At 43.9% G+C, this 21833-nt stretch overlaps 1 protein-coding gene across 2 annotated transcripts in view; it reads right to left on the reverse strand.

Moving 5' to 3' along the window:
- kmt2bb (lysine (K)-specific methyltransferase 2Bb) overlaps positions 1-21833 on the reverse strand; it is a 101000-nt gene that overhangs the window by 30752 nt on the left and 48415 nt on the right. For both annotated transcript variants that reach the window (XM_080767192.1, XM_080767191.1), the window contains exons 13-33: positions 21037-21223; positions 18822-19053; positions 15343-15410; positions 14124-14369; positions 13380-13486; positions 12941-13054; positions 12492-12611; positions 11424-11570; positions 9276-9368; positions 8744-8861; positions 7823-7936; positions 6660-6844; positions 5874-5975; positions 5178-5288; positions 3365-3441; positions 2845-3116; positions 2300-2403; positions 1419-1556; positions 996-1154; positions 710-827; positions 132-210 (exon numbers count right to left, since the gene is read on the reverse strand). In XM_080767192.1, the coding sequence (XP_080623318.1) occupies positions 132-210; positions 710-827; positions 996-1154; positions 1419-1556; positions 2300-2403; positions 2845-3116; positions 3365-3441; positions 5178-5288; positions 5874-5975; positions 6660-6844; positions 7823-7936; positions 8744-8861; positions 9276-9368; positions 11424-11570; positions 12492-12611; positions 12941-13054; positions 13380-13486; positions 14124-14369; positions 15343-15410; positions 18822-19053; positions 21037-21223 (2891 nt within the window). The remainder of the gene's footprint in view (positions 1-131; positions 211-709; positions 828-995; positions 1155-1418; positions 1557-2299; positions 2404-2844; positions 3117-3364; positions 3442-5177; positions 5289-5873; positions 5976-6659; positions 6845-7822; positions 7937-8743; positions 8862-9275; positions 9369-11423; positions 11571-12491; positions 12612-12940; positions 13055-13379; positions 13487-14123; positions 14370-15342; positions 15411-18821; positions 19054-21036; positions 21224-21833) is intronic.

Raw genomic sequence — 21833 nt, forward strand, 5'->3', positions numbered from 1 at the left:
AACCTGATGGGAGCATCTCTAATAGTAACATAGTGTTAACCAAATGGACCAGGGCTATAGTAACAGCGTTAGGAACACTATGGACCAGACTAGGCTTCATGTGGTTTTAAACATAATAAAGATGGACTTACTGAAAGCCCACAGGAAACAGCTTCCTCTTGCTGGCTGAGAGCTCCGTGAGAACTCCTAGCTGGTCAATCTGCAACGAACCTGACCGACAAGAGACACGTTGATGTTTTAACTCTAATATCATTACATGCTTTTAAGGAACTTTACAAATATCATTTTATGTTCAACTATAAACAGTCTGTAAGAAACCTTACAAATATCATTTTATGTTAAACTATAAACAGTCTGTAAGAAACCTTACAAATATCATTTTATGTTCAACTATAAACAGTCTGTAAGAAACCTTACAAATATCATTTTATGTTCAACTATAAACAGTCTGTAAGAAACCTTACAAATATCATTTTATGTTCAACTATAAACAGTCTGTAAGAAACCTTACAAATATAATTTTACGTTCAAACAGTCCAACACCCACAGTCTCAGCCACTCACTCACTTACGGTGAAATTGGTGACCTGATGAAATATGTGACAATCGTGTAGACATCACATAATGTGATAATGTGATCATGTGATGTGTAATGTGATAACCATCATAGTCACATAATGACTTGATGGTTTCTGTTAGGTTAAACTTACCGATCATCAACTTGATGGTTTCTGGTTCCAGCTCCGTCAGGAACTTCCTGCGGAGGCTGATGGCCTCGAAGTCCACGTAGACCCTGCGATTCACCTCGAACCCGTGGCCGCTGACCACCTGGAATACAGATAAACACATGGAATACAGATAAACAACACCCTGTGATTCACCTGGGACCCTAACCTGCTGACCACCTGTACAGAAACACATGGAATAGAGATAAAGAACACCTGGAACCCTAACCTGCTGACCACCTGTTAATGTAGTTTTACAGTAGTTACATACCTTTCCACTCAGCAGGTGTCTGTGCTTGTAGCAGTACACCTTCTTGTCGTCTTGGAACACACAGTGTCGCGAGCGAGCACACATGAAGTGGTAGTTACTCTGACAGGACGTCAGACAGCATCCCACGGTGGCGCCACTCTGGTTACAGCGCTCACACCTCTGTAGAAACACCACAATGCTAGGTTAACATCACACCTCTGTAGAAACACCACAATGCTAGGTTAACATCACACCTCTGTATAGAAACACCACAATGCTAGGTTAACATCACACCTCTGTAGAAACATCACAATGCTAGGTTAACATCACACCTCTGTAGAGACACCTCAATGCTAGGTTAACATCACACCTCTGTAGAAACACCACAATGCTAGGTTAACATCACACCTCTAGAACATGTATTAATTAGAGTGACAAACTGACCATCAGGCGCCCCCTGGTGACAGCACTGTGGACGTGCAGCAGGGATCCGTTGTCCTCTTCAAAGACCTCCGCCGACCACAGGCAGCAGTTCACATGAGCCCACTCGTTCTGCCCCAGATACAGCAGCCTGCCGGCCTCCTGGAACACACCCACACCCACCACACCCCACACACACCACACCCCACACACCACACACCCACCACACCCCACACACACACACCACACCACACCACACCCCACACACACACACACCCACACCCACCACACCCCGCACACACCACACCACAACCCACACACACACACACACACACACACACACACACACACACACACCACACCACCCCCCACACACACACACACACACCTTGTAATAATAATAATATTAACCCTTACGTTGGGTTTGGCGTCTCCATATTGTAATAATAATATACATAGTATAGCATAGTATAGTATATATGTATAGTTTATGTATGTATAGTTTCATTATATAGATATTCCACTGTTACTTTCTTAGCTTATGCATGTTTCATGATAACTGCTTTTTATGTGATGTATTCCCATGCTTTTTTGTTCTTGCTTAATGTAAATCGCTCTGGATTAAGAGCGTCTGATAAATGCCTAAATTGTAGAATTGTAAATTGTAATAATAATATTAACCCTTACGTTGGGCTTGGCGTCTCCATATTGTAATAATAATATTAACCCTTACGTTGGGTTTGACGTCTCCATATTGTAATATAATAATAATAATAATAATAATAATATTAACCCTTACGTTGGGCTTGGCGTCTCCATATTGTAATAATAATAATAACAATAACCCTTACGTTGGGTTTGGCATCTCCATATTGTAATATAATTATAATAATAATAACCCTTACGTTGGGTTTGGCGTCTCCATACTTCTGACACAGAGAACACTGTCTCTCGTCATCTTTGGTCCATCCAGTGTCCAGATCTGCTTTGGACAGCTTGCCCCGTTTACCTAAAAACACACGGTCAACGATGAGTTAATAATGTTTACCTACAACCACACAGTCAACGATGAGTTAATAAGGGTTAAAACACAGAATGACGTCACTCATTCAAACACAGAATGACGTCACTCATTCAAACACAGAATGACGTCACTCATTCAAACACAGAATGACGTCACTCATTCAAACACAGAATGACGTCACTCATTCAAACACAGAATGACGTCACTCATTCAAACACAGAATGACGTCACTCATTCAAACACAGAATGACGTCACTCATTCCGTTTGAAGGAATGAGTGAAGGAGGCTGTACTGTTGAGTAACTTGAAAAAGAACCATAAAGAAATATCTAATATATGAAATATGGTAATAATATCGTGTGCCGAACGCTAACCTCGTTACTTAGTCACTAGTTGTTAAATGAGTTTTCACTTTATTTTGTTGACCTTTGAACTTAAGCCTGAGAGCTCTGCTGCTGTTCTTCAAGGGGTTCCTATTGGCCGGTTGGCTGGACAGTGGAGACGACACCTCTTCCTGTTTGATCTCTATCAGCGGCACTTTGTTCCCCCCCAGAGGGACCCCTAGTGGGACCCCCAGGGGGGCCCCCAGACCCAGGGGGCCCGGCGGGACCCTCTGGGCTCTCTGCTCCTCGCGCTCACGCCACTGGGCGTACACGTGCTCCGTGGTCGGGGGCTGAACGGCCTGGGACAGTGCCCCCCTGTGGAGAGGAGGAGGAAAGGTTATTTAAGGTTATGCAAGGGAAGTCAAGGGTAGTGTTTTCTCCTGTGTATGTGTGGTCTGCGTTTGTGTGCGCGCACACGCCTGTGTGTGTGCGCACACGCCTGTGTGTGTGCGCACACGCCTGTGTGCTATGCGCACACGCCTGTGTGCTATGCTTGACGTGCGACCCCGTCGTATGACGCAAGTCCCTGAAATAAAAACATCTGGGTTTCCGAGGCTACTTACGTGGTGATATCTTTGGTGCGAGGATCCCAGACCTTTGGATCTTGACTGTTGAACCAGTTGAAGACTTCTTCTAGAAGCTGAACAAACATTTAATTAATGTCTTCTAGAAGCTGAACACACATTTAATTAATGTCTTCTAGAAGCTGAACACACATTTAATTAATGTCTTCTAGAAGCTGAACAAACATTTAATTAATGTCTTCTAGAAGCTGAACAAACATTTAATTAATGTCTTCTAGAAGCTGAACAAACATTTAATTAATGTCTTCTAGAAGCTGAAAAAACACATTTAATTAATGTCTTCTAGAAGCTGAAGCACTGAGAAAACTGTTGCGCCTTTCTTCGTCCTGTTTTTCTTCAAACTTGACTACGGCAGCGGTGGTCTCAAAAACATAAGGGAAACTTTGACAGGAAAAGACTCGCTCACCGTATAGAAAAATAAGTAAAACTTCTAGACTGAGACTTAGAAAAATATATTTTCTTTTATTTTACGATGCTGTGCTCATGGTGCTCTGTGCTCTGGTGCAATTAAAAAGCAAACGTTTCGGTCCTCAGACCTTCGTCGGTGCTATGCTTCTAGAAGACATTAATTAAGAAGCTGAACAAACATTTAATTAATGTCTTCTAGAAGCTGAACAAACACATTTAATTAATGTCTTCTAGAAGCTGAACAAATATTGAATTAATGTCTTCTAGAAGCTGAACAAACATTTAATTAATGTCTTCTAGAAGCTGAACACACATTTAATTAATGTCTTCTAGAAGCTGAATAAACATTTAATTAATGTCTTCTAGAAGCTGAAAAAACACATTTAATTAATGTCTTCTAGAAGCTGAACACACATTTAATTAATGTCTTCTAGAAGCTGAACAAACATTTAATTAATGTCTTCTAGAAGCTGAACACACATTTAATTAATGTCTTCTAGAAGCTGAACAAACATTTAATTAATGTCTTCTAGAAGCTGAACAAACATTTAATTAATGTCTTCTAGAAGCTGAACAAACATTTAATTAATGTATTCTAGAAGCTGAACAAACACATTTAATTAATGTCTTCTAGAAGCTGAACAAACATTTAATTAATGTATTCTAGAAGCTGAACAAACATTTAATTAATGTCTTCTAGAAGCTGAACAAACATTTAATTAATGTCTTCTAGAAGCTGAACAAACATTTAATTAATGTCTTCTAGAAGCTGAACAAACACATTTAATTAATGTCTTCTAGAAGCTGAACAAACACATTTAATTAATGTATTCTAGAAGCTGAAAAAACACATTTAATTAATGTCTTCTAGAAGCTGAAAAAACACATTTAATTAATGTCTTCTAGAAGCTGAACAAACACATTTAATTAATGTCTTCTAGAAGCTGAACAAACATTTAATTAATGTCTTCTAGAAGCTGAAAAAAAACATTTAATTAATGTCTTCTAGAAGCTGAAAAAAAAACACATTCAGCTGATTAACTAACACTCATTTGTAGAACGTGTTTAAACACCTTCCAGACTTGCTAAACTGAACTGGAGTTGATGTGGACTTGGTACAACAACACCAAACCTCTCACCAAAAATAGCCAACCTACAAGCTCAGAGCGCGGTGTGTTGCAACGCGTTGCGAGCTTGTAGAGCGGCTATTTTTGGCTAACGTAGTACCTTCAGATAGTAGAGCTGTAGGTATATATTTATATATATATTTAAGGTAGTACCTTCAGATAGTAGGACCGGGCCAGGGCTGTATGTATATATTTAAGGTAGTACCTTCAGATAGTAGGACCGGGCCAGGGCTGTAGGTATATATTTAAGGTAGTACCTTCAGATAGTAGGACCGGGCCAGGGCTGTAGGTCTCTCCTCTTCGGGTAAATGCTCTTCCTGTTCCAGCCTCCTCCTCACAACCTGGACCACGTCCTCATGGAAGGTTTTCTGTTAAATACAATAAATAAATATATGTAATATAATATATATATAATATATGTAATAAATGCTTCCGTCGTACAGTCTGGAGCAACGGAAGCTCTGATCACGAGTAAAATATAAATGCTTCTGTCGTACAGTCTGGAGCAACGGAAGCTCTGATCACGAGTAAAATATAAATGCTTCCGTCGTACAGTCTGGAGCAACGGAAGCTCTGATCATGAGTCAAATATAAATGCTTCCGTCATACAGTCTGGAGCAACGGAAGCTCTGATCATGAGTAAAATATAAATGCTTCCGTCGTACAGTCTGGAGCAACGGAAGCTCTGATCATGAGTAAAATATAAATGCTTCCGTCGTACAGTCTGGAGCAACGGAAGTTCTGATCACGAGTAAAATATAAATGCAATATAAATGCTTCCGTCATACAGTCTGGAGCAACGGAAGCTCTGATCACGAGTAAAATATAAATGCAATATAAATGCTTCCGTCATACAGTCTGGAGCAACGGAAGCTCTGATCATGAGTAAAATATAAATGCTTCTGTTAACCCCATAGACTCACCAGGGTGGTGTTTTAACCCTATAGACTCACCAGGGTGGTGTAAACTCCCTTGTCAAACTTCTTCCCCACCGCTCTGAGGTCACAGGCCGGGTGACCTTCCAGTCCGCTGTCAGGATCCACCTGTCCTTCACACTGAGAGAATACAGAGTACACATTAACATTAGGAAAGGTTTTCACACTGAGAGAATACAGAGTACACTTTAACATTAGGAAAGGTTTTTACACTATATAATACAGAGTACACTTTAACATTAGGAAAGGTTTTCACACTATAGAATACAGAGTACACTTTAACATTAGGAAAGGTTTTCACACTATAGAATACAGAGTACACTTTAACATTAGGAAAGGTTTTCACACTATAGAATACAGAGTACACTTTAACATTAGGAAAGGTTTTCACACTAGAGAATACAACTCTGTATATCACACTGAGAGAATAGATTTCAGATTGTATTGTGAACAGGTGACCAGGTGTTGGGTCATATGTACCTGTGAACAGGTGACCAGGTGTTGAGTCATATTTAACTGTGAACAGGTGACCAGGTGTAGGGTCATATGTACCTGTGAACAGGTGACCAGGTGTTGGGTCATATGTACCTGTGAACAGGTGACCAGGTGTAGGGTCATATGTACCTGTGAACAGGTGACCAGGTGTTGGGTCATATGTACCTGTGAACAGGTGACCAGGTGTTGGGTCATATGTACCTGTGAACAGGTGACCAGGTGTTGGGTCATATGTACCTGTGAACAGGTGACCAGGTGTTGGGTCATATGTACCTGTGAACAGGTGACCAGGTGTTGGGTCATATGTACCTGTGAACAGGTGACCAGGTGTTGGGTCAGTGTGGAGGACAGCAGGCAGGCCAGAACCTTCTCCACTCCGGCTCTCAGCTCGATGTAGAGCAGCTCTCTCCAGGCGCTGGGCGTTGTCAAACTGCAGGGTCTACAGGAGTACACCACGCTCTCTGGGAGACTGGACAGGATCTCATAGAGGTCATCTGGAATGAGAGAGAGAGAGAGAGAGAGAGAGAGAGAGAGAGAGGTTTAGTTAGAGTAGAGAGAGAGAGAGAGAGACCTGGGGGTGGTCAGACTCTGGGAGACTGGACAGGATCTCATAGAGGTCATCTGGAATGAGAGAGAGAGAGAGAGAGAGAGAGAGAGAGAGAGAGGTTTAGTTAGAGTAGAGAGAGAGAGACCTGGGGGTGGTCAGACTGCAGGAGACTGGACAGGATCTCATTGGGTTCCAACTTCCTACACATTTGGAATTTCCATACTTTTTCCCAGACTCTAATTTGGGGCCTGTGGGTTGCTCTCTGGGCACTGTAGCCGATGGAGCATGGATATCCCCCGGGCCCGGGCGGTTGCTCTAGCTTGTGCTATCGTCTTAGGTGCCTGGGCTGTCTGTAATGCGGTGCGAGCGAGTGGGAGGAGTGAGCGAGTGGGAGGAGTGAGCGAGTGGGAGGAGTGAGCGAGTGGGAGGAGTGAGCGAGTGGGAGGAGTGAGCGAGTGGGAGGAGTGAGCGAGTGGCCGAAATTTGGGGTGTTGTAATTTGGCATTAGGTTTAGCTGTCAGGTCCTCGCACCGTGCGTGCACCCAGTGGTTACAGGTCCCACACTGCATCATCTGACCATCAGGGTGGGTAGGGGTTAGGGTAGGGGTTTAGGGTAGGGGTTAGGGTAGGGGTTTAGGGGCGGCGGTGGCTCAGGGGTAGAGTGCCTGGATGGGAACCGCAAGGTTGCCAGTTCGAACCCGGGCTCCCCCAGAGTTACTGTCGAAGTGTCCTTGAGCAAGACACTGAACCCCTAATTGCTCCCGATGTGCTAGTTGGTGCCTTGCATGGTTTCCGCTGCCATCGGTGTATGAATGGGTGAATGTAATGCACAATCTATGTAAAGCGCCTTGGATAAAGGCGCTATATAAATGCACCATTTACCATTTACCATTTAGGGTAGGGGTTAGGGTAGGTTGTTGTGTACCTGTCAGGTCCTCGCACCGTGCGTGCACCCAGTGGTTACAGGTCCCACACTGCATCATCTGACTGTCATAGTCGTTGTCTTCGTAGCACTTGAAGCAGATCGGACAGTAGTTACCTGGAGAGGAGAAGAGAAGGACAATTAGTACACTATAAATACAGTATAATAGTACAGTCTGGAGCAACGGAAGCTCTGATCACGAGTACAATATAAATGCTTCCGTCATACAGTCTGGAGCAACGGAAGCTCTGATCACGAGTACAATATAAATGCTTCCGTCATACAGTCTGGAGCAACGGAAGCTCTGATCACGAGTACAATATAAATGCTTCCGTCGTACAGTCTGGAGCAACGGAAGCTCTGATCACGAGTACAATATAAATGCTTCCGTCGTACAGTCTGGAGCAACGGAAGCTCTAATCACGAGTACAATATAAATGCTTCCGTCATACAGTCTGGAGCAACGGAAGCTCTGATCACGAGTAAAATATAAATGCTTCCGTCATACAGTCTGGAGCAACAGAAGCTCTGATCACGAGTAAAATATAAACGCTTCCGTCATACAGTCTGGAGCAACGGAAGCTCTGATCATGAGTAAAATATAAATGCTTCCGTCATACAGTCTGGAGCAACGGAAGCTCTGATCACGAGTACAATATAAATGCTTCCGTCATACAGTCTGGAGCAACAGAAGCTCTGATCACGAATAAAATATAAATGCTTCCGTCATACAGTCTGGAGCAACGGAAGCTCTGATCATGAGTACAATATAAATGCTTCCGTCGTACAGTCTGGAGCAACGGAAGCTGGTTAGGGTTAGGGTAGGGGGCTAGGTTTAGGGGTTAGGGTAGGGGGCTAGGTTTAGGGGTTAGGGTAGGGGGCTAGGTTTAGGGTTAGTGTTTAGTGTTTAGGGGCTACACATACCCTGGTCATACAGTTTGGTGCAGTCAGGACAGATTCCCTTCTCGTGGTTCCAGTCAGTGTCCCAACTCTTCCCTGGAGTCACCCCACAGCTCTTACACCTGACGCACGTCATGCACACCTACACACACACACACACACACACACACAGTCACACAGTCACACAGTCACACACACACACACACACACACACACACACACACACACACACACACACAGAGTGTTTGTTTAAAGACAAAGTTACTCTCACATATTCTCACTGTGGCAGGTATATATGGCATCAGGAATGGTTCTTAAAGCAGTATTCTCACACAGGCTTTCCTGACAGATGGAACTAGACACAGATAGCTCACACTGTAATAATAATAATGATAATATTAATAATGGACTACAGGATTAACAGTATTCTCACCCAGACTTTCCTGACAGATGGAACTAGACTACAGAGTGATAGAGCACACTGTAATAATGATAATATTAATAATGGACTACAGGTCACACTGTATTAATAATAATGGATTAACAGTATTCTCACCCAGGCTTTCCTCTTCTTGTTGTGTTTGGGGTAGTTTGGTCCAAGACAGGAAGTATGGTAGCAGTTCTGACAGCGCTCGCATTCCAACAGAGGCTGAGAAAGAAATAAAATAATGTTTTACTGAATGACTAAAATAAACAACACTGTTTTACTGAATGACTAAAATAAATAACACTGTTTTACTGAATGAGTATTTAACGACATCCTCATAGCTAATGATGCAGGCGACTATGTCATTCTGGTCCTGCTGGACCTGTCGGCTGCGTTCGACACAGTCGACCACAGCGTCCTGCTCTGGCGCTTGCAGCACCTAGTGGGTATCTGTGGAACGGCGCTGGAGTGGTTCAGGTCCTACCTGACGGGCAGAACCATGTCTGTCAGCGCTGCTGGCTCTGAATCGTCCCCAGCGCCGTTGTCGTATGGTGTTCCACAGGGCTCTATTTTAGCCGCAGTGCTCTTCTCCCTATATCTCCTGCCGCTTGGGTCCATCCTCAGAAAACATGGCATTTCGTTCCATTTCTATGCTGATGACAGTCAGATCTATGTTCCCCTAAAGAAGAAAGACGCTGACCCTAAAGCTCTTCTCTCTTGCCTGGATGACATTAAAGCCTGGATGGCCCTAAGCTTTCTAAGCTTCAATGAGAAGAAAACTGAGGTGGTAGTGTTTGCCCCAAATGGTTCTGGTAACCCCCCTCCTCTTGATCTAGGCCCCCTGGCTCAGTTTGTGAAGCCAACAGTCTCCAACCTAGGCTTTAAAATGGACAACGATTTTAAGCTAGATCGCCAAATTAGCTCAGTGGTGAAGTCTAGCTTTTTTCATTTGCGACAACTGGCAAAAGTAAAACCCTTCTTAACCACTCAGCACCTTGAGACAGTAATCCATGCCTTTATTACATCTCGGCTGGATTACTGTAACGCCCTCTACCTTGGAGCCAGTCAGTCCTCCCTTGCTCGGCTCCAGCTAATTCAGAACGCGGCTGCCCGACTTCTTACTGGCACGCGTAAGAGAGAGCATATAACGCCCATCCTCGCCTCTCTCCACTGGCTGCCAGTGAATCTTAGAATTAAGTTCAAGGTTCTGCTTTTTACTTTTAAAGCTCTAAGTGGTCTCGCCCCTCCATACCTCTCCGAGCTCCTCCACCCCTACTCTCCTGCCCGCTCCCTCAGGTCAGCTGACCTGATGCTGCTAGAGGTCCCGAGGGCGAAGCGGAAGCTTAGAGGGGACAGAGCCTTTTCAGTCGCTGCCCCCAAGCTCTGGAACGACCTTCCCCTGCAAATTAGGCAGGCCCCCTCTCTGGCCATTTTTAAAACCTTGCTTAAAACGCACTTTTATTCTTTGGCTTTTAACACAGCATGAGACCTCTGTTTCCTGAACGAGGCTCCCCCACCCTCCTTCCCCTGTTTTGTGTTTTGTTATGTGGGTTGTCTTTGTTTTCTGTGTTTTTAGTCTATGCGTTTACTTACTGTTTTACCTTTGTACTGTACAGCACTTTGTGGCAGCTATGGTTGTTTTAAATGTGCTTTATAAATAAAGTTGAGTTGAGTTGAGTTGAGTTGAATGACTAAAATTAATAAAACTGTTTTACTGAATGACTAAAATAAACAACACTGTTTTACTGAATGACTAAAATAAATAAAACTGTTTTACTGAATGACTCAAATAAATAAAACTAAATAAATATATAAAACTGAGGGGGTAACCCTAACTCCTTCCTCCCCCCCTGAAGACAGCGCAACGCCAAACATGAACGACGGCAACGATTCCTGTGGAGGTTAGAACATTCCGACAAGAGGAGACTCTGACCTCTGACCCCGTCTATGACTGAGATACAGTGAAGGGTTTCCCAATGGATGAGGTTGAAAACAGGGTCGGGAAAAAACTAAAATGGCTGCGCTCTCAATGAACGACTCCTTGGCCGTCTTCCCAGGAGGGAAAGAAAGGTGTGAACTGTTAGAAACAGCCTCAAGAAGGACGTGAACAACATAAGAATATTCAACGTAGCCGAGGGCAGCGAGTCTGGAGACACGGTGAAATGGGGAGAAAAGTTTATCAAACGGCTTCTGCATTTACCCAGCGAGACTGAGGTACACCTGAACGCACTCTAATATAACTCACCCTGGAACTCTTGGTTCTCTAATATAACTCACCCTGGAACTCTTGGTTCTTCTGCCACACACGTGGCAGAACTTGCATCGACGGCAGCACCAGTTCTCCTTGTTCTCCTCCGAGGGGCGCTCTGAAGGCTCCAAGCAGAACCGGTGGAACGGTTCACAGCACACCTGGCAATACAGCATCTGGAAACACACAAAACACACCTGGTCACACCTGGCAATACAGCATCTGGAAACACACAAAACACACACCTGGTCACACCTGGCAATACAGCATCTGGAAACACACAAAACACACACCTGGTCACACCTGGCAATACAGCATCTGGAAACACACAACACACACCTGGTCACACATTAATCATACCTCCCGTTGTCGTCGATCGCCTCGGGAGTGTTTTGGCTACATTTAGCTACTTCAGCCACATCCGGGATAACATCCGGTCCGTCGCTAAATGTGCTCCGCTGCTATAAATCACTGGGCTCTGATTTAATGGATTAAATAACCTCTGATTTAATGGATTAAATAACCTCTGATTTAATGGATTAAATAACCTCTGATTTAATGGATTAAATAACCTCTGATTTAATGGATTAAATAACCTCTGATTTAATGGATTAAATAAAATCTGATTTAATGGATTAAATAACCTCTGATTTAATGGATTAAATAACCTCTGATTTAATGGATTAAATAACCTCTGATTTAATGGATTAAATAACCTCTGATTTAATGGGTTAAATAACCCTGGGCCCTCAAGGAGGTAATAAAGGTCTGCCCTTTTAGAAAAATCATGAAATGTGTGCAAATGTTTGAATATATACATAATCCTATATACATAAGTGTTTTTAACTCATGTCTTTGCTTCTGGGGTCCCTGGAACTAAACATGTTCAGATGGAGGTCCCTGGAACTAAACATGTTCAGATGGAGGTCCCTGGAACTAAACATGTTCAGATGGAGGGGTCCCTGGAACTTCAGATGGAGGTCGGCAGCCAAATGCATCATAATTCTGGGGGTTCTTCACATGGAATAGTTTGAGAACGACTGACATAAAAACAGACTTTAGAAGACATTTACGCAGGGGGGGGGGGGGGGCATTACCTCATGTTGACCTTTGCTGGCACACAGCAGACAGACGCAGGGGGGCATGGGGGGCAGGGACACCGACGTCAGGATGCTGAGACCACCCATCATCCACACGTTGTCCAGAGTACAGTCCTCCTGCAACACACACACACACACACACACACACACACACTTAATGAATTGCCCAGATACATACTGTAAACGTTTACAGTACATTAAAACTTTATCCAGGCTGAAACAGGGTGCAGTACTTAGTTTAGACAGTTTTTGGTTTAGACTAGTCATTGGTTAGACCGGTCATTAGTCCTACAACTACAACCTACCTCAAACCCTCACCCTAAACCTAACCTCCCACGGGGGCAGCACACCTACCTTAACCCATGTCTAACCAATGACTAGTCTAAACTAAGTATGCACCCCGCTGAAACAGGCCCGAGGTGAAAGAGGAGCCTGACTGAAGCTACCTTGAAGTCGACTCTGATCTTGTGCGTGGGTTCGTTGGACTGTTCTCTGTCCCTCTGTTCAAACCCATGAGCCAGAGCAGCCAGGACACTGGGTGGAGTCTCCTCCAGTGGACCCTGAGAGCGAAAGAGAGAGAGAGAGAGAGAGAGAGAGAGAGAGAGAGAGAGAGAGAGAGAGAGAGAGAGAGAGAGAGAGAGAGAGAGAGAGAGAGAGAGAGAGAGAGAGAGAGAGAGAGAGAGAGGGAGAGGGAGAGGGAGAGGGAGAGGGAGAGGGAGAGGGAGAGGGAGAGGGAGAGGGAGAGGGAGAGGGAGAGGGAGAGGGAGAGAGGGAGAGGGAGAGGGAGAGAGACAGGAATTAAAAAGTGGTCATCATATCAGACGATGTTGGTCAAAAAATGCAACATCATCTCCATTATTTTTTTGCCGATATTTTATTTCTCACCTTTTCTATTTTCCGTCTCCCGTGCGGCACACGGTGCGGCGTCGACCTGCGATGTCGGACCTCCTCGTCTGAAATGTCTCCTAAGAACCCATCCAACGAAACGAAGTCTGAGCAGAGAATCAGAGACACATTACATTATAGAACCCATCCAACGAAACGAAGTCTGAGTGGAGAATCAGAGACACATTACATTATAGAACCCATCCAACGAAACGAAGTCTGAGCAGAGAATCAGAGACACATTACATTATAGAATCCATCCAACGAAACACAGTCTGAGTGGAGAATCAGAGACACATTACATTATAGAACCCATCCAACGAAACACAGTCTGAGTGGGGAGTCTAGAGACTTTACATTAGTAGGAATAATTATAGAACCCATCCAAAGTCTGAGTGGGGAGTCTAGAGACTTTATATTAGATACATCTGATGAAACACAGTCTGAGTGGGGAGTCTAGCTATATGAGCACATTTAGCGCCGTGATAGAGTGATAGTTTTATATTTATAAATATTATAAATACCTTGTTTAAAGCGTGGTCCGGGCCCTCTATAGTTATAAATATGATAAACACCTTGGTTAAAGCGTGGTCCGGGGCCTCTATAGTTATAAATACCTTGGTTAAAGCGTGGTCCGGGCCCTCTATAGTCATAAATACCTTGGTTAAAGCGTGGCCCAGGGCCCTCTATAGTTATAAATACCTTGGTTAAAGCGTGGTCTGGGCCCTCTATAGTTATAAATACCTTGGTTAAAGCGTGGCCCGGGGCCTCTCCTCCGCCCGGGGGAGGTGTTGCTGGCCACAGTCTTGACGTCCAGGTCAGAGTCGTAGTCCAGCAGGTCAAAGTAGATGCGCGGCTTAACGATGCGTTTGGGCTGCTTCCTGACGGACGGACTCTGGGAGTCTCCGTCCGGCAGGGCGGAGGGGAACTCCTCCTCCTCGTTACTGGACACTCCCAGACCCATGGAGGAGCGCCGCCGCTTCCCGTGGCCTGAAGAGGAACGATACAAGTTAAATAATGACCCTGACGTTACCGTGGCCTAGGGAGGAACGATACAAGTTAAATAACGACCCTAAGGTTACCGTGGCCTGGGGAGGAATGATACAAGTTAAATAATGACCCTAACGTTACCGACGTGACTAGGCCTGGCCAAATGGAGACATGTTATTAACTCATTCATCGCTTTTAAGAAGTGCCAAAAAGTCCCTAAGCGCCAGTCTCTATACATTTTTTTATTTAATTTAAATTTTCATTTTTTCGTTTTTTTTGGTCCAATGTTATACCCGTCTGAAAAAGACGATAAAGACGTCGTTGGCGCTGTGGGAGTTGCTAAAAAAGAGGTCAATTAGGTCGTTGGCAGACATTGAGTTAAGCGGTTACCGTCAGGCCTTGCCAGCTGTTAAGGATAAAAATGTGCTATTTTTTTTATCCTTTTTCTAACATTGATTTGACTAAAATAAATGGAGGGTCCCACAGATAGAAATAGAATAGAATAGAGACTAATGCAGGTCAAACTGGGGGTCCTTGAATTTAAACGGGTTGAGAATCACTGCTAGAGCCGTAACAATCTTCTCTCATGGGGGTCCCTATGTCTTCAAACGGGGGTCCCTGGCGGTATGTCTTCAAACGGGGGTCCCTGGCGGTATGTCTTCAAATGGGGGTCCCTGGCATTATGTCTTCAAACGGGGGTCCGCGGGGCTGATTTGTGTCAGTTTGGTGGTCCTTGAGGTGAAACGGTTTGGGTCTAAAGGTGTTTCCAGACCACATGTGTCCCAGCATCAGTAACTATGATATAGCAAAAGTCAATGCACATTAACAGCCAGGAGAGGGCACTGTTACTCCACACATGAAGTAGGTTTCCAACACAGTGTGGTGCCTCAGTCTAACGTCTCCCTTTGGCTGAGTGGTTGAGATGTTGGAATCCCGGGTGTTACGCGAGCACAGATAAATGAAACGGACTCACCTTTAGGGACAATCCTTCCGCTGAGACGCCGTGCTTTCCTCTCCTCGATCTGATCACACCTCTTATACCTTAAATACAATATAGGATACATATACTGTAAATATAATATAGGATAATTATACCTTAAATAGAATATAGGATAAATATACCTTAAATAGAATAGAGGATATTTATACCTTAAATACAATATAGGATACATATACTGTAAATATAATATAGGATACATATACCTTAAATAGAATATAGGAGAAATTGTGCATCTGTTTGTTTAACTGTATGTAATGTGTTTTATTTTTTAGTTTTGTCGTTATTATTTATTTATTTTTGTTCTGTATTTATGGTTGTCAAAATAATTCGTGATAAGATTTTGTTTGTATTTGTGCTGCCATGGGGATGTGGCAAATATATGAAATGACTTCTTTGTACTGTAAAGAAAATCAATAAACATATGTTTAAAAAGAAATATATATATATAGGATAATTATACCTTAAATAGAATATAGGATAAATATACCTTAAATAGAATAGAGGATAATTATACCTTAAATATAATATAGGATAATATAGCAGCCTACCACCAAAGTTGTATAAGCTATTGTAATCACTATTCACCAAAATAACAAAATCCATTTGAAAATGAATATCACTGTTCTCAGGTCGAATATTGATATGCGGTTAAAATGTGATTAATTTAGATTAATTCATTGCAAAGCCTCAGATTCGATTAACATTTTTTAAACCAGCCCCTATTTTTTCATCTGGGAGCATTTTGACTAAATCAGTGTATTTTCTCTACAGAAGAAACATGAAGCCAAACAAATAATGTACTGCGTGTATCTAATTTAACATTTGTGGAGTTGGTCACCTGACCAAAAGCGGTTGACAGAAACTGGTCGACATGTTCTGTTGCCCCAACAGGGGCAGAAACAAGGCCACAACCACGCTATTTACACACACTACAACTCGCTTACAATTCGCAAACCTGGCAACACTGCCCTGTGTTCATGCTGTTGTCAGAGGCCCGCCCCCGGCTCACACGTCACTATTTTCTCCGTCTCTCAGCTCGGGAGAGAGAGAGAAAAGAGAGAGAGAGCGAGAAAGAGCACGCACGTCTTCACCCCAGCGAGGGAGGGACACGGAGAGAAAGGGAGAGAGCTCATAATCTCCAGTCCAGTAGTTAGCAAAGGGAGCTAAGTGCTAACTATAATCCAAATTGTTAGACAAGTAGTGTGCCCTGGCCTGACACAACTTTCTTAGAAATGTGCATGTTGCAGCCAGCCAGTAAGATCAGCCTATGCAATTCACGGTTTTCGGGAGGGCGGGGGGGCAGTCGGTTTGGGGGGGGTTCCCGACGGCTGCGCGTCGCTTCCTCCTCTGACAGAGGGGAGGCGAGTAAGCGACACAGTCAGAAGCCCCCTTTGTTCAATCGAAGGCCCCCTCACTCAGACACACAACGTGTGTTGTTACATGTGAATGCTACAGAATTCTATAAGTCACCACTTTTGGTGTGACACACAGTTTCTGTTTACAATGCGTTGTCAACACGTGTTGAGTTGACAAAGATTGACATATTTCGGAGAAGACTGATAGTTTCTCCGTTAGTAATTAGGCTGAGGCACACAGAATCACACTACTTTTGGATTTATTGGGATTGGCTTTTTGGGGAAAAGAGGGGGAGGAGGTGATCAAGCAGCTCCACAAGACCACAACATATTTGGTAGGCTCAAGGCTGCATTTATTTTCCTTTTTTTTTCTCTCGAGGGTGCATGGGATGATGGGAGCCCCTCCAGCAGGCTAGGGAGCTCCGCTCAGGCTAGCGGAAAATGACCGCGGGCGCGGGTTGCCAGGTTTTTTTATAAGTAAAATAAAAAATAAAAATAAATAAATACAATTAAATTAAAAAAAATATTAAAAAAAGATCGGGATCGGAATCGGCCGATCTTTTAAAAAAACCAGGGTTGCCACATACCGTGGATGTGAGAGTGAAACAAGCAACCAGGTCTATAAAAATGTTAAGAGGCCAGTTCAAAGTAGGTACATCAGAAATGGTCCGGAAATTAGTCTTAAAATAATCAATTATCGTGTTGACTGTCAAACTTTGTTGTCTAATGTTGTTTCAGAGCAGTGGAACTCAAACATTTCCATGTCAAGGACTACCAATAGATAAACAAGTCCAAAGTAGCTTATAATGATCAGACTTGGCAACACTGTCTCTAGGTTGAACGTTCTACTTTACAAGCTCACACATATGAAATATGTTTTTTTAAATCTTCAAACTGAGACATATTTTATGATAATACTGTTAGCACAGTCATCATACTCCAAGAGCATACAAATGGAACCAAATGGACCCTGATTTTCCCAGAGAGCAAATGGTATCAAATGGGGGTCTGTGGCCTAATGCATTTCAAACTGGGGGTTCTTGGTATTATATTCTCTGCATATCTTATCAACTTGGGGTGAATATTTCACCACAATACTTTACTGAATATTTCACACGAATATAACACAAGAGTCAAATGTACGGTCAAATGTAATCACAATATAGGCTACAGATGTAAATATTTATGACACCGTAAAATGTCGAAAATTAGTGCTATCCCCCCCCCCCACACACACACACACACACACACAGTCACACACACGACAGGCAAGGCTGTTGTTTGCATCGTTAGCAGGCAGCAGCTACCTTGGCACTGCTCTCTGTGACTGTAGTTGTTTCACCATGTTTGCGTATTTATGAGAAATAAAAAACACTTTCTGTTATTATAATAATTCTGTCAACTCCCGCTATTTCCTTCTTCCCATATTGCGCTGCAATGTAACTAGGATTCGCCGGCCGAAGGCCGGCGAAATTCTAGTTTCTATTACAATAGAGCGTCGCAGTCCCGCCCCCTCGAGAGACCCGGAAAATAAATCGCCAGTTCATTTTCCTCACAGACTTTTCAGAAAGTATTTATTTAAAGACATTTACGCCGCGGGCAAAGCGAACTCTTGTCGTGACAAATCATGACAATAAACACAATGTTTTGGGCCAAACAAATAATTCTTATAAATGATTTGATCGGCCCAAAAAACATTGTGTTCATTGTCATGATTTGTCACGATCCGAGTTGGCTTTGTCCACGGCGTAACCGTCTTTAAATAAATACTTTAGGAAAAGCCTATGGAGAAAATGAATGGATAATCATTTCCTGGGCCACTCGTTCTGAAAGGGGGAGGGACTGCGATGCTAGTCTATAGGAAATAGGAATACAGTTATTAATTTAGCAATTTGAGTGGTGCTTTTTTTTTCACTTTTTTTTTCCCGGGACTGTATAAATTTACTTCGGGGGACGGTTTTTGGGACGGTTCCGGGGCGTAGGTGAACAGACAGACAGACAGACAGACAGACAGGCAGACAGACAGACAGACAGACAGACAGACAGACAGACAGACAGAACAGACAGAACAGACAGAACAGACAGAGAGTAACTTACACGCAGCACTGTCTCTTGGTGTTGGGACCCCCGAACTTGGGCTTGTCCAGACAGTTCATGCACTCTCCACAGTCGTCCTCGTGGTTGCATCCTTTGCAGACGCCACAGCGCCGGGAGCGGTAACCAAATGGACCCAGACCCTTCTTCTTCACCATGCTGGACACCTTCTTGACCTTGGTGACCTTCTGGTCCGACAGCACGGGGCTGTCCGACTCGTCTGGGGAGCCGGCGTCTGCAAGGAGAACACAGACAGGTCAGTGACCGGTCTGACTGACCACACCACTGACCACAACACACTGTTCACTGACCGGTCTGACTGACCAACACCACTGACCACAACACACTGTTCACTGACCGGTCTGACTGACCACACCACTGACCACAACACACTGTTCACTGACCGGTCTGACTGACCACACCACTGACCACAACACACTGTTCACTGACCGGTCTGACTGACCACACCACTGACCAGGAGAACTCCACAACACACTGATCATAGGATCACCTTGATCCAGATTAGATTTTTTCCAGATTGCCAAATCCTGAATATATCACTGTTCGAATACTGCTTCATGATTCCAACCGACGCGTTCAAAGGATGTGGAGCTGCTCACCACAACTGGAAATGGAATCCATTAGAATGATATGGAAATGGTACATCAACAGTCTAACGTGAGCTACATAAATCCTTTATTTCGGCGATAAGTCCATTGAACTCCGTTCTCACTTTCACACAGACACACACTGAAAGAAAAAAAAAGACTGACGGCGCGTGCTGCTGCGCTGGCCATGCATTAAAGTGGCGTTCTTTTTTTTTCTTTATATGGCTTTATCGGGCTTCGGTCCTAACATTATGGTAATTTTTAGGGTCGGGCCGAGCTTCGGGCTGACCCAGTTAGGGGCCGGGCTGGGCCGGGCTTCAGATTTCCGGCCCGATGAGAACTCTAGTGTACACATCCTAGCGCTCCTCAATGATACCGGGCCTAGAGAAGAATATTCTGAATTCTTCCCTTTTTTAAAATTTTCAGTCCGACTCTCGGCCACCGCCATTCGCGCTCTGCACTCATATTAGGTTACCGTTGACTTAGCTGTTAGCGTGTCAGAAAGAATGCCTGGTCTCTCCTAATCCAGGGCGCTCTCCGTGGTTTTGATCTGATGGATATACTACCGCTTCATTTCTGCTCCTCATCTGCCTCTCCCTGAAAATATGAACGCTTTTTGGAGCTTCTCGCGATATAATAAAATCGAGACCAAGGTAAGCTAGCAGCTAGCAAGGGGCGGGCTTCAGAATAAAAGATGAGTTTGTAAGTCTGCTATTTTTGAAAAATCGAAGAACGACTGACATAGAAACATAGCTTTTTCAGAAAACCGTCAGGATGTAGAAGAACATTTTTAGAATCTGATCTCAGGTCAGAATGAAAACTCTGAGGATGTAGAAGACATTTTTTTAATCTGATCTCAGGTCAGAATGAAAACTGAGGATATAGAACACATTTTTAGAATCTGATCTCAGGTCAGATTGTGTTAAGGGACAGGTCAACAGTACCTTTGGGGACAGACTGTGTTAAGGGACAGGTGAACGGTACCTTTGGGGATAGATTGTGTTAAGGGACAGGTGAACGGTACCTTTGGGGACGGACTGTGTTAAGGGACAGGTGAACGGTACCTTTGGGGTCAGACTGTGTTAAGGGACAGGTGAACGGTAACTTTGGGGACGGACAGGTGAGCGGTACCTTTGGGGACGGAGGAGGGGGAGATGCCGGTCCTCTTAGGGGACAGGTGAACGGTACCTTTGGGGACAGACTGTGTTAAGGGACAGGTGAACGGTACCTTTGGGGACGGACAGGTGAACGGTACCTTTGGGGTCAGAATGTGTTAAGGGACAGGTGAACAGTACCTTTAGGGACAGATTGTGTTAAGGGACAGGTGAACGGTACCTTTGGGGACGGAGGAGGGGGAGATGCCGGTCCTCTTAAGGGACAGGTGAACAGTACCTTTAGGGTCAGATTGTGTTAAGGGACAGGTGAACGGTACCATTGGGGACGGACAGGTGAACGGTACCTTTGGGGACTGAGGAGGGGGAGATGCCGGTCCTCTTAGGGGACAGGTGAACAGTACCTTTAGGGACAGATTGTGTTAAGGGACAGGTGAGCGGTACCTTTGGGGACGGACAGGTGAACGGTACCCTTGGGGACGGACAGGTGAACGGTACCTTTGGGGACGGAGGAGGGGGAGATGCCGGTCCTCTCGTGCAGCGGCAGAGCGCTCAGTCGGGGGATGTCGTCGGGGACCAGCGCCCGCGGCTGGCCCAGAACCACCGCCGCCGCGCGGCACACGTGCTTTATCCGCGGCCCGCCCGCCCGCCGGAACTCCTGACACACCGGAGAGAGGTGTTGGACCTGGAGGACAACAGAAACATTGACTACTGACGCTACTGGAGAGAGGTGTTGGACCTGGAGGACAACAGACACATGAACTCCTGACACATGGACTGACATATGAACTACTGACATGGTCTGGTCAGTTTCTGGCAGAGTTTAAGAACTCTACATGAGACTACCGCAGCCCGTTCGGTGAAAAACGACGTATGCTATTTGACAATAAATAAAGATGATTCTGTTATTTGACAGTAAATTAGAATAAAGATGATTCTGTTATTTGACAATAAATTAGAATAAATATGTTTGTTATTTCACAATAATTTAGAATAAAGATGATTCTGTTATTTGACAATTAGAATAAAGATGATTCTGTTATTTGACAGTAAAGTAGAATAAAGATGTTTCTGTTATTTGACAGTAAATTAGAATAAAGATGATTCTGTTATTTGACAGTAAATTAGAATAAAGATGATTCTGTTATTTGACAATAAATTTGAATAAAGATGATTCTGTTATTTGACAATTAGAATAAAGATGATTCTGTTATTTGACAATAAATTAGAATAAATATGATTATGTTATTTGACAGTAAATTAGAATAAAGATGATTCTGTTATTTGACAATTAG

This window comes from Protomyctophum bolini (assembly GCF_963924005.1).
Source record: "Protomyctophum bolini genome assembly, chromosome: 7".
Lineage (NCBI taxonomy): Eukaryota > Metazoa > Chordata > Actinopteri > Myctophiformes > Myctophidae > Protomyctophum > Protomyctophum bolini.